At 40.2% G+C, this 17,734-nt stretch overlaps 1 protein-coding gene across 1 annotated transcript in view; it reads right to left on the bottom strand.

Moving 5' to 3' along the window:
• The window catches only part of cntnap5a (contactin associated protein family member 5a), a 140,390-nt gene extending 124,124 nt beyond the window's left edge, over positions 1–16,266 (bottom strand). The window contains exon 1 of the mRNA XM_036561924.1: positions 16,013–16,266. Within this exon, the coding sequence (XP_036417817.1) occupies positions 16,013–16,091 (79 nt within the window). The 5' untranslated portion in view covers positions 16,092–16,266. The remainder of the gene's footprint in view (positions 1–16,012) is intronic.
• Between the last annotated feature and the right edge of the window lie 1,468 nt (positions 16,267–17,734).

Here is a 17,734-nt window from a genome sequence, read left to right as displayed (position 1 = left end):
AAAACTGGACTCTCTGTATAGTTAGGACTGAGTTTGAACGTACAATCCCAATGATATACGTAATAATATATGTCATTATAAGCATCATAAACAAAAGGCCAAAATCTTGCTTGGTCACTTTGCCTAAATCTCTTTATAGTGAAACGTGTGCATTCTGTTCTGACGATAATGACTACACACTCCTAAAAATGTACGGTGATGTGATTTATTGTGATAACAATATTATATTGTCATATCTTCTAGCCCTACGGCACCCAACTTGTGCAGGCATTGTAATGAAGGCAAATCAACCTTCTGCCATAAAAAAGCTTCAGAGATCACAAAATGAATAAATAATTTTATTATTGAATGCATGCTCTTAACTATATGGCCTTGGATTTTTATTACAGCATATCACTTTAAATTGGACTGCATACTTAAGCCCCAAAATACTAACATGGCCAAATAAAAAATGTGTTAGGGACACATTACTATGCTCCCATTTGCTCACCCCGGGCCTCAATGAATTTTGGCCCATTCTTAGCAACGCTGGCTTTTTTTGGCAAGATTCCTTTAAGGCTCCCTATCTTTTGCGACATCTATGAGAAATCATCCATCTTCAGCCTCATTGACTCTTACTGTCCGTGCAGCAAAATGAGATCACCAACTGCAGCGGTGACTCAGCCTGAGCAGTTGGTGGTTGCATTAATTATATTTCACTTTTGTCAGCACATTAAATGCAGACACTGGTGGCAGCTGGCATGTCATAAAGTGTCGGACGACTGTAACATTTGGGCTTTTTGACCTCCAAACAAAATGGCTGATTTTATTTTTTTTCTTTCCCCCCATACTGTCACTTAAAGTCAGCAATCAGCAAAGTAACAGGACTCCAACTAGAGAGGTCAATTTTACTTTATTTCTACAAGCTAAGGGCAGATTGGCCTGTCAGCATCACGCAGAGGTTGGTGTAGATGTAGCAAAGCCTTTCTCAATTAGTTTGTATATTAGAGTGATGTATCGTGTGTGGATATAAACTGTCTTAAAGAAAACTCTCACTACATGAGCTGCACATCTCCAGATACATCAATATTTGGTTTGGACTTACATCACTATAGTTATTCAGCTTTAAGAAACACTGACTGGTTATTTCTAGGTAGACTGTGTTTTGTGCGAAGCTCTGAATTAATGAGAAGGGCAGCCACTGAAGGGCACTGGGGCAGTGGTGAGTCCCAGCTAGCAGTAAAAATGGAGGCGGGTGACCCTTGCTTGCAGATGCACATTAATCACGAAGACATGGAACCATGTTCCTGTCGAAGAGGCCAGTCTCTTACTGGACCTCAAATGATCCCTTTCATGTTCTGCACCACGAAAGCATGCTTGGGCTTCTGAGGAGATGCTCATCATTCTATTAACTAATTATATTATGGTAAACGGATTCGTGGTTGGTGCAACAAGCAGGCGACACTGAGCTGCCTGCTAAACTGGCAGTGGCAGCAGCCGTGTTTTCTATTTCATTTGTTCTCACAATGTTTTGTTTCTGTGCTTTCTGCTCACCACGTGGGCCGAAAAAAAGAAAAGGTCTCTAGTATCAAGCGTCTGTTGGAGCCCATTTTCTCCACAATGAGCCGCATTCGGTTTTGGCCGCTAAGCCTCGCATCATCTGTCAGCATTATTTGTGAGTATTTCTGCTTAACAGCTCCAAACACCCTCTATTGTGTGCCCTCTACAGTCACAGAGCCTAACGGTGGATTGGCATCCCTCTATCTCCTCATTAGGTTGCCCGCTCCTCACCAAAACAAACATGACTCTACAAGGAGATCTGACTCAATAAGGCTGACAAATTGCCTTCTGTCGCCCTGTGGGGATCTCTTTTTCTGCTTTTTCTTCTTTTCCTCTTCTCATTCCAGGCCGAAGGAGATGCTCAGATAGGCTTCAATCTCTTGGTTTGTTTGGAACCCAAATGAGCTGTCCTGTGAAGTGCCTGGGAATGGAGAACTCCTGAATTTGTGGCTGTCACCCTAGAAAAGTGCAGTTAAGGAGAAACCCTGTTTGTGAGTGGCTTGTGGAACGATAGGGTGCTTACAAGCGAGTTGACATGACAGGTGTGAAAAATGAAAAGGCGTAACCTTGCAACCAGATGGAAGATTATTCTCAAAGATAAATTACAGGGTTAAAAGCCTTGCTCATATGCTGTAACAGTATGTGATAGTTCTCACTAAGCCTGTGCCTGGTGTCGGTCAACCAAGTTACTACTGTAATAGCCTCTGCTCACTTACCACCAGTTAAAAAAAAAAATATATATATATATATATTATATATTTGTGCAAACCACAGCAAGACGCTAAGATTCCCAGACAAATATAAAAGAACTTTTAAACATGTTTTAAACATGATGTAATTAATTCATTACCTAAGAGATGAAATTATTATAGAAGCATGGCTGTTGAGCTGCACTGGTTGAACATGCTCAGTGCTGCACAGGCCGCCTATAGTGTATGCTTTAGCACGTCCTTAGACCACAACGTCAGGTTTCAGAAATCAGACAGCACAGCTTCGGCTCTTAGGAAATAGTTCATGTGACATTCGCAATTCCGTTTGTACTTATTACACTGTAAAATAAAAGTCAGGCAGCAGGGGTGCCAGACAAAACCTGTTAATTAACAGTAAAAGTATGTTTGATGGTAAGAATCTGTAAAATTACAGTCTTTCAACTTCTTAGACATACTGCTGTTTACTGTTCTAGTTATTCTGACATACTGTATTTTATCATAATAATTACAGAACAAACCATAAAAAAATAAATACAAATGTATGTGGAATAAAGCTAACTCTTCTTCTCTAAATTAACAGCAGTAGTGTTTCAAAAAAACAGGAACTGACCATTACATTTTACAGTACTTTGACAGTGTAGAAAAAAATTATTATGGCTTCATGGCCGAATGAAAGCTGACAATATACATGCACAACTTTTACTGAACTGCGTGTTTATGATGTTCTTTTATTTGACAAAGATTAAGTTTCAACTCATGAGCCATCACTGTGTTTGCACCTCCACTTCAGAGGCAAATTACTAGAGGATAAATAGTTGCAATTATTATTATTGTCCATATTATTAGTAGTAGTAGCAGTCATAGTATTTCTGTAAGCACATTTACTAGTGCTTTTGGACCCATCATCACACAGTCCTGGAAGTATCAGTAGATACAGAGATAATGATAACCACAACAACACTTTTTCTTCTGGTAATTTTGACGGTTCCTACCTCTGAAATGGCTATGGAAGCGTGAGCTGGAGCTTCATTGCTGGCAAATAAAGGTAAAGCAAAGGAAAAGTATGGTTTAACGATTTATCCTGGTTATATTCCACATGGTTATCTGAATAAGATGATTCTGTTACCAGCACAGGCCCAAACAGCAAGTAAGGAAAGTATTCAAATAACATGCAATCATTATAGGAGCATGATAAGAATACAACACTAAAATAAAAAGGTGTCTAGAGATTTTGCAGTGAGTGTACCAATGATGAATGACAGTAACTGCCTGGATTTGTTTTTGCCTTTAGCTTCTACAGAGTTGAATAAGAGAATAAAGTGGCAATCGGTGTAACCTGTCATTCAGAAGCCCACATAAGAAGCAGCAAGGAAGGTTTAGGAAGTCTTTGGCTGAGTGTATGCTAGGGAAAAATCTTATTAGCTTCTAGTATTCAGAACTAGGGCCTTTATATACAGACTAGAATGAATGTATTCTCTCCTTTTAGCTGTAGGATATGACTTACTGGTTTGACATTGCAGGGATCAATGCCAAGTTATCATTACCTTTCATGACACTCCATAGATCATTTGACATTCCTTTGTCCTTTGTGGGCATTAAAATACGCTTACATGATTAATATACTGTTTATGGCACATAAAATATTGTATATGGCACACAGACTAAAGGAGACCTAATGGATAAAGTAATTCCTGAAAATCCTGTAATTGCTATTCTATAGCTTCTAGTGTCCCTACATTACTCCCAATGCTAGGGAGTCCTTAGCCTTTTGTATTCCTCACAGTAAGAGGGAGGCCTGGGGTTACTGTCCTATTAGCTTCTGGCGAACATCAAATCAGAGGGAGCAGGACTCCCGTTAGAGGAAGCTGACAGGGTGCTCCTATCCCACTCGCCCCAGATGGCTAGGCACATGCTGTGACCCCCCCATCCTCCACCCACATCGGCTTATGGAAATGTCACGAGGCTTGCATTTAAGCCGAAATGGGAAAAGTGGAGGATGCATGGCCGTTCTAGCTCTGCTGATGTACCAAGTGTGATGTGGCTCACTGAAAGTTAGGTCAAACAATGTGGACAAAGTGGCAATTTGTGTTGAATCACAGGTCTTAACAACGTGTTCCTTTTAGAACATTCGTTTTAAGCTAACATCATTTAGATGGAAATACAGTTGGGACATCTTTTTACACTTTCTTGTGTCTTTTAGAATATTCTAAGTCTACTAAATAAATGTTGCCCCACATTTAAAAACAAATTTTCCAAAAATATACATTTAAGAGCGTTTTACCACCTACAGTACTCACATGATTTACCTTTAAGTGACTGAATCACTTGAATGCTTGAGCACCTTCTCATGGTCCACTGAGACTTCCACTAAATCTAAAACACTGTGCAAAGCCAGGCAATTATGAGCCTTTAACTGCATGTGGGGGTTGGAAATAACATTGATCACAGTGCGCTGGGAAAGTACGCCCATGCAGAATTAAAAGTGAGCGCTCATAACTTCATAAAAGGGAGGAGAATAATAGATCAAAGGATAGAAGCTGACTGAACTCTGCCTGTTGGGACTAACAGAGCAGACTGCAGTAAGGCCACCAAAGTAGAGCTCATGACGGTTGAGGATGTCACTTTGCATGCACACTTTAAAGCTCAGATTACACTTGAAGCTTCAAGTAATTCCCATGCACTTAATCTGTTTATAGAAGAGAAAGACCCCTGACACTTCACCAGTGAGGCACAGCTGAAACAGTGTCATGGCTGTCCAAAGACTTAGCTGTAAGTTTGCTGGCAGAGGTGACTAAGCTGGGCACACTCTGAGGCAGAGGTTATCATGGTCATTAGACCATGCTCAAATACAGGATCAGGTACAAGCTAAAGCACAGAATATGAAAATGTTACACTTAGCTGTGCTCTCACGGGACAAAACAGGGAACATGCAGAGCTATGTACTTATGATGTGAGATACCTGCCACTGCGGCAGGCGTTCTGCTGTTGTGGTAATGTTTGGAAGCCTACTTTAACTTTCAGTTTTCAAAAACATCATAAATGCTACACATCTAGGCCTCAATGATATATTCACTAAGCATATCCAAGTCAGTATATCCAGACACCCTTTCTAGTGTATTAGTAAATACAGCCACTTTAAGATGTATCCATTGCAGTCTCTATACCCAGTGCTAAGTCTCAATTAGAGGGGTATAAATCTCCCCACTGGACTGTGAAGCAGTGGAATTGCATTTCCCTGAGTGAAGGTGCACCTTCGAATACCTCTGGGATGAGCTGAAGTGCTGTTTGTGATCTAGAACTAATCATCAGTACCTGACCTGACTAATGCAATCAAATCTTCACAGTAATGTTGCAACATCTAGTGTAAAGCCTTCCCAGAAGAGTAGAGGCTCTTACCGCAGCAAAGGGGGACAAATTCCCTAATACCCTTCATTTCAGAAGAAACACAGTATAAACAAGTGTCTACAAACATACAGGGCATATTAGGGCTGCACGATAAATCATATTTTTATTATTATCACAATATGAGTTCCCATGATAAACATATCACTAAGAGCTATGATGACAGAACATATCAAATTACCTTATTTCACTGCCGACACAAACCATTAGAAGCCTAATGAGTGATTTTCCACTTGAATCATTCTCTCCTACATGGGAGAGAGTGACTTAACCATTAGGCTAAACAGCCAACAACAAAAACACACACATGCACAGCTTAAAAACACATCAAACATTAGGATTGTTCCCACACCCACTATTATGTTTTAAGTGCGCAAGGCAGTAATGGCTACTGTGACAACAAACATATTTAATTAAGTGAAATAAATTAGTAAACAAAATATTAATTGGTTCTAGTGTGTCTATATAAAAATTAAACATATATTTATTTGTTTTGGAATCTTTATAGAAAAGCTGTTGAGGTAATGCTGACTGCTTCTCCTTTCAGTGTGCTTGCAGTTCTGATGTAAGCAGCTGTCAGTATTTTATTTCTTTTTATTTTGCACAATAGTGAACGGTACTTATGTAATTTTGTATTTTGCTATTTGTTTAAAGAAAAGGTTATTTAGATTTCTGCATTATGGTAATAATTTATCACTTCTAATATCATCATCGTGATATCCAACAGGTTCAGTATCAAGCATTGCATTTTATGTCTATATCGTGCGGCCCTAGTGCGTATAGCATATAGCGCAGCTCTGTGCTACTAAATGTACAATTGCTCTGATCAAAAATTCCATGTTGTGCAATGCTGATTACTGATGACTATTATACTCCAACATGCATGTACTCCAGTATGTAATTTACCAACAAAGAAACAACACAGCACTGCTTGTACTTCGAGTGGCTGGTTATTGGTGTAATGGCAATTCAACTGAGAATTTAAAGGCCCCTAAAGGCGACACATTTATCAAATTGATCCTTTTACCCATCGGGTGGCCATGAGAGAGAACGAACTGTAAAACAGCCTACGTTGCATCACCTTCATCTTTACACGCAACATCGGGGAGGCGGGCGACTTCCTTCTCTTTCTTTAAGGGAAATGAACCGTAACTTAATGTGCATCTCCGATAATTAATTTCGAAATGAGAGCAACTCGTCCGGCGCAGGCGTGATTAATGCTAGGCCATACAAATTGCCAAGCCAAGACTGAAACGAGCTGGCTGGTTCATTATGGAGTCGAGAGATAATTTTCAAGGATCCATCATCAAAAGTTATCTGATGAAAACACAGCGGTAATGAGAGGCCACAGATTTGCTGTGTCAAGACCCTGGCTGGTCCCTTGCCTCGGCTTCTCTCAAATTGGAATGCAACTGCCTCAAAAGCCCATTACAGGAAAAGAAAAGACATCCTTAGAAGGTTATTACTTGGTCTGCAAAACCATTCTTAAAGGGACATTGCTGGTCATTTTCCTATAACTTCGATAGTGCTGAACCATATCCACATCTTCAATGGAGGAACACCACCTAAGGCTATGTATTTCATTAATCAAAAGTCTTCTGACTTTGGCAAACATGAATGTGGAATGCAGTCTAATTCCTATGAGCATTTGACTTGTTAAGTAGTACTGCATCTAAAGGATATACAATAGTGTTCTCAAATTAGTCATTTCATGTCTTGTAGGTCAGCCTTTAATTCTGCCCCAGCGTACAAAGAACACTAGGACAGCGACTTAAAAAGAATCCCATGTACTATAGAAGACATCTGAATGAGAGGTTTTTTCCTTTCTTTTTGCATTCATACTGAAAATAGTTGAAGCAGAAATGCACCAAGGAGTCTATCACATAAAGAGTGCAAAACAGCATACAGCATTCAAAGAAAAAAAGCTCAGGAGAGAAAAATACAGTATGTGGGCTTGTCTCGTTTTAGTGTCAGTAACTCTCTGAGGATAATGCTTTTACAGAAAAATGCAGTGCCACATTTCAGTCTACATTAGGCTTTAAAGCAGAGGAAACAACGGAACCTGCATTAGCTCAGCTGTGTCTAGTGTACTGTGCATCTGCAAACCTCAAAAAGGTTTTGCTGTATTCTCTGTTAACATAACTGTTCAAAAATCAATCATCAATGACATCAAAATGTCTGTTTATTTATTTACTTACTTATTTTAAGCATGAATCCTATGTAACTTCTTTGGTCATGCCAGTTTTTCAGGCATTTAAATGGCAACTTGACTGTTAGCTAGAAATAATTATGTAATATGTAGTCCATGTTTAAGGTAGATCATTCATAAATGGCACTAAATCCAGTGAGTGAAAATGAATGTACACCAACATTAACTTGGTGCTAACATAACACTGCAAACCCCACTGACACAGTCACTGATGTTTGCATCAAATATCAAAGAGTTGATATTTGGATAAAAGTTGTTTATGTTTGTAAAAGGTGTTTTGGTGAAAAATAACTAGAGGAAACCAAAGACATAATGCCCACAAATGAAGACTGCTGTATTGGATGGCTCTGATTTACTGATGTAATCTACTACACTAACGCCCTGAATATGGCTAATAATGACATATTATACATAAATCATACCATAGCTAAAGCTTACTGAGTTAACTTACCCTAAATGCTGCTGTTATTGTATCATTGACATTAGGCTGGGCTACATTGTCTTTTTTGTATTTAACATGTTCTATATTTCACATGAGAAGACGTTCAGTGAATGAAAGGCTACAGAGTGTCTTTATCTGGTTAGCAATTAGTGTTACTTTCGATTTGGATTCATTCTGATGTTATCTGAACCCATCTGCAGGATTTGGTTTGGTGTTATCTGGTTATATAACATCAGAATCTCTTTAAGATTATAGTAGTTAAAAGGTTCATAAGGAGCAGATATACAGGCCCTCCAAGGCAAGCTTATTCCTGATCAGTCTACTGACAGCAATCATCTGTGAAACCTCTACTCCAAGCCACATAATCAGCTGTGCTGATCTCCTGACCAGCAGTGTATTTGCTCTTATGCAGTCTGAAATGCTACAGCATGGCTTCTCTGTTCAGCAACTAAGGTTTTAAAGACTTTTAAGGTTTTATTTCTTTTATTGAATTGTTTGAACTAGTTAAACTCTATATTTGACAGAATAACATGTAAGCGTTGTATTGTTGTATAGCTTTTTTAATGAAAGTGAATCATCTGGATTAACCAACACATCAGTAATATGATCTAGAAATCAATACTACCTAACACCACTAAATGAGTCTATCTGACCATTAAACGTAACACTTGAATTCCTAGCTTGGGATTTTTGTGACATTGTCTCTTAAGATGTGTTCTCCAGTTAATAATGCATTCAAATCTGTACATTTCTTTCCCACACCCACATATTCAGCTCAAGAGTCTTCCATATCTCCTATTAGCCATCCAACATCTCTTCCTACAGATCTGAAGAGGTGTGATGAATACTAGCGACACCATCGTTTTACATGAATAATGTTTCATTAAATCAATCATTTTGTGCTCTGATGCCCACACAGCATAAATCAGCATGGGAAATGTCTAGTTAACGGTCCAACACTATCAGTTCTCCGCCCAGCTTCTTGCTTTTCAAGGTTATCGCTGAATATTTTTAATGTATTTCTCTGTCTATGAATATCTCAAGAACAGACCACAGAAGCCTGGTAGCCATGGGCTAAAGCTGCTCTTTGGCACTGGTCCAGAGAACCATAACCCCTAACCTTAGGAAAGACGTCCAAACTGGCCTCAAATCAAAGAAGAAAAAGGCCATTCCTGTCAACGGCAACCTCAGAATGTCATGAGTTTCACCATGCAATCTGGTTTCCATATTGAAAGTCCCCCGCTGCTCTTTGCCCACGGCAAGCTTCAAACTCATGCTCTCCCACTCAGCGGGAGAGTTGCTTTTAAAAAGCCTCCTATGTTTGACCTTATAACATTGAAATGAACGACTCTATCAAACTAATGCTCCGGTCAAAAGTCCGCCATCCCCCACCGAGAGATGAGTTGTATTTAGAATGTAAAATTAACTGAGCTCTGCTGAAGCAGTGCGGTGACATGCAATCAAACCAGGGACTCGGGTAGGAATGAATATGTATGCGCTCCGCTCGATAATGTAGGTACGTGCACAAGCTATACACTGACAGTGCTCAAAATCAATGCAAAGATGACCTAAACTTGGCAGGAGGCTCATCTGAGATTTGCAAGTGACTAGCTTTCACAGATCCCTTGATTGTAAACACAGAGCACAACCTCAGAATCAAGGCCTTTTGTCCACAGTCCTACGCCAGTGAAAATACAAAGTACAAGGGCAAGTATGCAGCAGTCACACTTACTGAACTCGCCTAGTGGCAGTGTCATTTAGACAGATTTCTCGAGAGCTACACTTCTCAATACAGGTCCAGAAGGCATGAAATTGTGAGAATCAGTGACGTCCTCAACATTCTGAGTGGGTATGCTTTATTTTCAGCTGTTGGAGCATAATTACCAATTTTTCAGTATTCGAGAACTCAAGTTTCCCAAACGAGGTATTTTACTAAGAGTGCTCCAAAACAATCTACTACGTTCTGCATCACTCAACTTAGACGTGTATATTTAAGTAATATCCATATCGTGCATAGTATACATTGATCAGCCATAACATTAAAACCACCTTCTTGTATCTACACTAATTGTCCATTTTATCAGCTCCACTTACTATATAGGTGCACTTTGTAGTTCTACAATTACAGACTGTAGTCCATCTGTTTCTCTGCATACTTTGTTAGCCCACTTTCACCTTGTTCAATGGTCATTACCCCCACAGGACCACCACAGAGCAGGTATTATTTGGGTGGTGGGTCATTCTCAGCACTGCAGTGGTACTGACATGGTGGTGGTGGTGTGTTATTGTGCTTTGCACTGGTACGAGTGGATCAGACAGCAGTGCTGCTGGAGTTTTTAAACACCTCAGTGTAACTGCAGGACTGAGAATAGTCCAATATCCAGCCAGCAGTGTTCTGTGACCACTGATGAAGGGCTAGAAGATGACCAACACAAAATGTGCAGCAACAGATGAGCTATCGTCTCTGACTTTACATCTACAAGGTGGACCAACAAGGTAGGAGTGTCTAATAGAGTGGACAGTGATTGGACACAGTGTTTAAAAACTCCAGCAACACTGCTTGAACCAACGCAACACACACTAAAACACCCCCACCACGTGAGTATCCCTGCAATGCTGAGAATGATCCACCACCCAAATAATACCTGCTCTGTGGTGGTCTCATGGGGTCCTGACCATTGAAGACTATGTTCTGCATCACTGATGTTAGACATGACATGCTGTGCAAGATATTGGACATTTTAAAAACTGCAAAACCTCTTTCCTATACTTTGTATGATGCACTGATTTCACTATCCTGATGCTATTCATGTCCATAATACAGGTGGCAAGGTCTGACTCCTGGCTCCTTAAAGTAGAAAATGTGAGCTTTGCTTCTTTAAACGACTGTGTTCGAATATCTGTAGGCAGGCTTGTCCTAAGGTGGCATCAACAAACAACCATAATGTATAGATACTAGCCTAATTCTAATTAATTTCAGAAGGATTAACGTATCCCCAACTGAGATGCATGGTAAAACTGCTTAAAGTGATAGATTTGCCCCAGTTATTTTTAATGTTGAAACTCCAGCTGTGGCACTGATCGTAATGCTATTGGCAAGACAACATGGCAATCTGTCTATTGCCCATTGCTAATCACTGAATGAGTCAATCCAGTGTCTACGTGTTTGTGTGGGCTGAAATTGTATTGTATAAATGGTCTCTTCTAGACACAATGAGGTGTTTGAGAATGACACAGTGGTAGGCAACATATATACTGGACATACACTCACCGACTGCTTTGTTAGGAACACCTGTACACTTACTCATTCATGCAATTATCTCATCGGCCAATCATGTAGCAGCAGTGCAGTGCACAAAATTATACAGATACAGGCCAGCAGCTTCAGGTAATGTTCACATCTACCATCAGTATGGAGAAAAAAACGAATATTTCTGAATATTACAGCTGATCTCCACACAACAGTCTCTAGAGTTTACTCAGAATGGTGCAATAAAGCAAAAACATCTAGTGGCCAGCAGTTCTGGAGACAGAAATGCCTTGTTGATAAAAGAGGTCAACAAAGAACGGCCAAACTGGTTTAAGCTGACAGAAAAGATATGGTAACTCAGATAATCACTCTGTACAATTGCAGAAGAGCATTTAACAATGCCTAACACGTCAAACCTTGAGGTGGATGGGCTACAACAGCAGAAGACCATGTCAGCTTCTGTCAGCCAAGAACAGAAAGCTGGGGCTGCAGTAGGACTTAGTCTGTCTTGGGTCAACAGTCCAGGCTGATGCTGGTGGTGTAATAGTGTGTAGAATGTTTTCTTGGCCCATTTTGGACCCTTTAATACCAAACAATCAATGACTGAATGCGACAGCCTATTTATGTATTGCTGCTGACCATGTGCATCCTTTCATGGTCACAATTTACCAGTCTTCTAATGGCTACTTCCAGCATGATACTGCTCCATGTCACAAAATCAAAGTCATCTCAAACTGGTTTCATGAACATTACAATGAGTTCAGTATTCTTCAGTGGCCTTCCCAGTCACCAGATCTGAAAACCTTTGGGGATGTGGTAGAACGGGAGATTTGCAGAATGAAAGTGCACCTGAAAGTGCAGGAACTGCAAGACTGCATGATGTAATAATGTCAACATGGACCAGAATCTCAAAGGAATGTTTCCAACATCTTGTGGAACCCATGCCATGAAGAACTGAAGCAATTCTGAGAGCAAAGGGAGGCCCTACCCAGTATTAGTATAGTGTTAAACTGCTCGGTGAGCGTACATCAGCCAGTCACATCTATCACATATTCGCCTAATCGCAATTATTTGAGATGATCGCAGTTATTTAAGCTGACTGCAATCATTTTTCACAGTTGTTAGATTTCAAAGTCCTATAAAGTCACAACAAACACAATGCGCATCAAATGCATTGGGTTTAGGCAAATAAATATAAATGTAAAGCAGTAAATACATTAATTGAGACACATTGTGGGGCTTATGAAAACACAAATGTTCTAACTTCTATCTTGGTGCTCTAACATGTTTAGAGGGCAGCAGTTTGTTTATTTGTTAGCTATGTAGCTAATTCTGTAGCTAAAAGTTATTAGCATTATTAGCTAGCAGAATGAGTATGTTTTGTTTGGTTATATGTTCACTCTTGTGAGGAACATGTGGCTTTGTAGAGGTGGGCAATATAATGATATTTCATCGTTTTTGTGGTACATTACATGAAAATACGCTTTTTTTGAGCATATTGTGGATATCGCCAGCACTTAAAGAACACTGACCAACCTCATGTGTCATTTCAAAGAGAGCATAAGTAGTACTACCTAAATGACAATCATTGAATAAAGATCATTATACTAATAATTATTAAAAGTATTATTTTAATAATTGTACATATTTTTGTCAGTCCCAACTCAGAAATACTAAATGTTGTACATTATAATATGCCCTGCGACGGACTGGCAACCTGTCCAGGGTGTATCATGCCTTCCGCCCAATGACAGCTGGGATAGGCTCCAGCACCCCACCGCGACCCAGAAGGATAAGCGGTTTAGATGATGTATGTATGTATGTATGTATGTATATTATAATAAATGTTGTGCATTATGAAAATATCTTTGAATATCATGATATGGCCAAAACTATCACCCACCTCTATTAAACTGTTAATCACAATTATTAATATAACAATTCACTGTCAGTAAAATTTCATGATTGAGACAGGTGCAATCTTTACTACCCCAAACTAGTGGAATGGACTCAGTAGTTAAAAGAACTCCACTGACCACAACATAAAAATACATCCAAAACATTGGAAAACTATGTTTTATTTTTAAAGATTGCTGACTTTTTACTCCACTGCCATCTTGTTTTCGAATCACCAAATAACAAAACCCACTTTTGCTGTCTGTCCTGGCCCGACGAAACCAGGCTTTCATCTCATGTCATGTTGGGACCCTGTGCTGTCCCAGAGGTCACAATAAGGGGGATGTAGTTGTTTTCACAGGGACACCGGATCTGAAAGGACATCCCCTCGTTATCCCTCCCAGAGATGTTGGATGGTTTCCTCAGAGAGACAGTGGTGGGCCATTATCTTTGTCACCTGACACAGATGACACGGCCGTGATGGATCCCCAGCTTTATTCTGGTGTCTCTGTGGTAAATCTGAGACCATCCATTTGCTTGTCCTCTAAGAGGAGCTGGCCATTTCATCTGATACTGTCAGTCGGGATGCGAGGTGTACTCGGTAAGCATGCACGGCTCATGAATGATTGAGAAGGTTTTTACCATTTCTGTTTTGTCATATTTTGGGGTATAAAGCCGTGCTTTGCAGAAAAGTGAGATTTGATGCTTCCTCAAATATTTGATGTAATCCATCCTCAATTACTTGATATCGGTGTGCAACTCTGCACTGATGCTCTGGGCCTAAAGAAAACATTGCAAGGGTATTCTTTCCACTGTGAGCAGATTGCATTTTTTTAAACTATTTATTTATTTAGTACCTCATTTCGTCTCTCATCCATGCAAAGGCTTTTATGAGGCTGATCCTCGTACTAATGTCTGTGCTGCTAACACGGGAACATTTGTCTCACTGTACTTTCCGGATGTACGCCCATCATCATTGCCATCTTCAGATACAGTCTGCCTGAGACAGAGCGGCTCAGACTGCCTTGACGCCTACCAGTAACTGTACTCACAGTGAAAACACTTGCAAGCAAATGCACATCATGCTCTCCTACATACTTAAAAAAAGATGGTCCTTCAAGGGTTCTGCAGTAAAGGCAATCGTTCTATTCAGAACCATTCCATGCTTAAGTGGCTCTCTGGTCCTTCAGGCTGATGGAAAACGTGTGGTATATGGTTCACCATTTGAAAATGGCTCTATATAGCACAAAATTGCTATTGTTATGATGTCAAGCTCGCAACAACAGAAGAACCTTTTTTCCGGTGCTATGTAGAACCATTTTCAAAAAGGTTTTACATACAACATATTCCCCATCAAACTGAATAACCATTTCACCATGCAAAGAACCATTTAAGCATGAAATGGTTCTATAAAGAAAACAGCATCACCTATATAGAACCATTTGCATGCTTAAATAGTTCTTTGCATGGTAAAATCGCTGTTCAGATTAATGGAAAATGTGTTGTATATATTATTTTTGAAAATGGTTCTAGAGTTCTGCTATTTTTATGATGTCAAGTTTGCATCAACAGAAGAACCATTTTCTGTGCTATACAGAACCACCAAAAAGGTTCTACATGGAACCACATACAACACATTCTCCACCAATCTAAAGAACCACTCTGCCATGCAAACAACTATTTAAGTATGAAATGGTTATTTATAGAACTCACGGTTCTGAATAGAACAGCTGCCTTTACGACAGAACCCTTGAAGAACCATCTTTTTTAAGTGTGTAGTTCCCAATTACTCCACAGGGACACATTTTGAATGAGGATGCTGTTGGAGAGCAATGAGAGGAGAAAATTGCCAGGAGGAAACAAGGCCATGGAAATGAACTCGACTGATATTGTGATCGATGCTGGCTCTCCAGGAGTTCTCCGTCCTGCAAACAGCGAAAACACACCGCAGCCAGGAGCCTGGGTTAACGGCTTGAGGCTAGTAAGTGAACGTTGTCGCACGGTATCTACATCCTTCTCAACTTCTCTTCACCATCCACCTACTGTAACTTATGCTATCAGCTTTCATTTCAAACAAGGAGACAGTGAGAAGGTAAGAGAGGAGAGCAAGACAGACCCTATTGTTGTTGTTTTTTCGCTCCTCTTCAATTTCCACAGCTCTGAATCAAACCTGTAAACCCATTAACATGTAGGACGTACAAAACAGATACACAGACAGACACATATTTACACCAGAGGCGGTTTCATGCATCCCCTCACCCGTCATCGCTCGGTTTCTCAGAGCCGTGCCGCGGACTAGCGAACGGTAAAGTTAATTTGGCTAGATTTGTTGCTCGTTTGAGAAAGTCCTGAGGAAAAGTCGGTCCTTTTTTAAACGCTTCACCATTTGCAGCCCTCAAAACATTCACAATATGGAGTTTTCTTCAGGTGTCTTTAGAAAACGTGTCATTTCAAGACGAGATGGCTCAACGGCTTTAACGGAACCCCAACGGTTAGTTGGAATGTAAACATTTAAAATTTCAAATTCACTTTAAAAGTTAACGGTTTCAAACCGCCGTACTTACAGTGCGCAGCTGCCGCGGCTGAGCCGAGGACGGCGAGCAGAGTCAGACTGACAGCGCAGGACTTTGGCAACTCCATCATGTCTCTGTAAGGCTTCAAAGGGCGGCAGTTATATCCTAAAATCTGAGACGGGGAGAAAAACAACGACAATAAACGTATTTCCGAAGCGGGTTCAGCTCCAGACAGCTGCTCCTGTTCAGCTGCTCCTGTTCTACCGGCTCGGCGTCAAGAGGGCAGAATGCTCACCGAGCGGGAAAAAGAGGCTCTTAAAGACACCCACAGCAGCTCCCACAGCGCCGTCACCGGCATCTCTGCCTCTCTCTCTCTCTATCTCTCTCTCTCTCTCTCTCTCTCTCTCTCGCTCGCTCGCTCTCGCTCTCTCTCTCTGTATGTGTGTATGTATCTCTCTCTGTTTCTGTTTCTCTCTCTCTCTCTCTCTCTCTCTCTCTCTTTCTCTCTGTGTGTCTCTCTCTCCATATCTACCCCCTCTTCGCTCGCTCAATAACACGCACTCACTTCTCGTGCCAATAACGTCTCATTCCAGAGCACTGATTATTTTTATTTATTTATTTATTTATTTATTTATTTATTTATTTATTTGGAATATTTGAATTTTCTAATTCAAACTCCGTTCGGAACGTTGCGATAACGGTGGCCAGTGAGGTCGCGCGCGCTCTTCACATACGCTGACAGAATGCCTTGGAGAGTCCGTTAGTCGCGGTAGAAGTTAAAGGGGATTTCCAGAAGCCCTTTAGAATTCCTTTATGAACTGAGTTGTTGACATGCTGACAAATCCCTTCACAGTGCTGAGTGTTCTGTTGTGAAATGCGCCGTTCTAGACCAAATACCCTACAGAGTCAGATCGGCTCACAGTGGCGGTGATAGGAACCAGACGTCTGGAGAGCGCTTAACATCTCTAAAAGCTATATCACAGACTGTTATTACGTGTTAAATGGTGCTTGATGTCTGAGACATAGTTTTGAGAAGGTTTTGGCCTTAAAACCGTTCATGGCAGTACATGCAAGGAATTGGAAAGCAAAGTCACTGCAAAAATAAATAAAAAGATAAAACGTATTTTTCGGTTTTCTTACCATCATCACATTATAAAAAAACTCTTTCCGGTGGCTTTGCATAGTAAATAAATTGGCTATGTTTGTGTTGTAGACATGGCGACCACTTGGACTGCATTACAGAAACATCCTAACTCTGAAATCTTTTTTCATTTAGTCACTGGACAGCTTTACAACTTTAGTTAGGACTGAATTTAGGACAGTAGCTATTACAGAATAACAGTTCTTAACTTCATAATCTTGTTCATTAACTCCAGATAGGAAAACACTATTACAGAAACAACCTAACTAGACAAATCTCCTAAATAGTGAGTGTGTTTACATGTACGTAGGAATCCGATAACGGCAGAAAATCAGATTTTGTCAGTAATCCGATCAACACGTTTACATGCACTTGGGTAATCAGATAATGGGAAAACTCTGGGTCTATGTGCGTCAGGCAGTAATCCGATTTCTGCTTTGCAACCAGCCAATAAACTGACAGAAGACGTGACGTAAACTTAATGTAAAACTCAAACTTCATGCTGCAGCTTTTTTGAAAACATCACACCACTTTACCTGAAAATATGAACATACATCATCTAGAAAATGAAGAATATTTAAAGCCTTCATTTTGTCAAGCATGTAGTCGGTTTCAGTGTCACTCCAGAAGTG

The sequence above is a fragment of the Colossoma macropomum genome, unplaced genomic scaffold (genome assembly GCF_904425465.1).
Source record: "Colossoma macropomum unplaced genomic scaffold, Colossoma_macropomum, whole genome shotgun sequence".
Taxonomy (NCBI): Eukaryota; Metazoa; Chordata; class Actinopteri; order Characiformes; family Serrasalmidae; genus Colossoma; species Colossoma macropomum.
The sequence above is the reverse complement of the archived record's forward strand: the minus strand, read 5'-3'. Positions and strand labels throughout refer to the sequence as shown.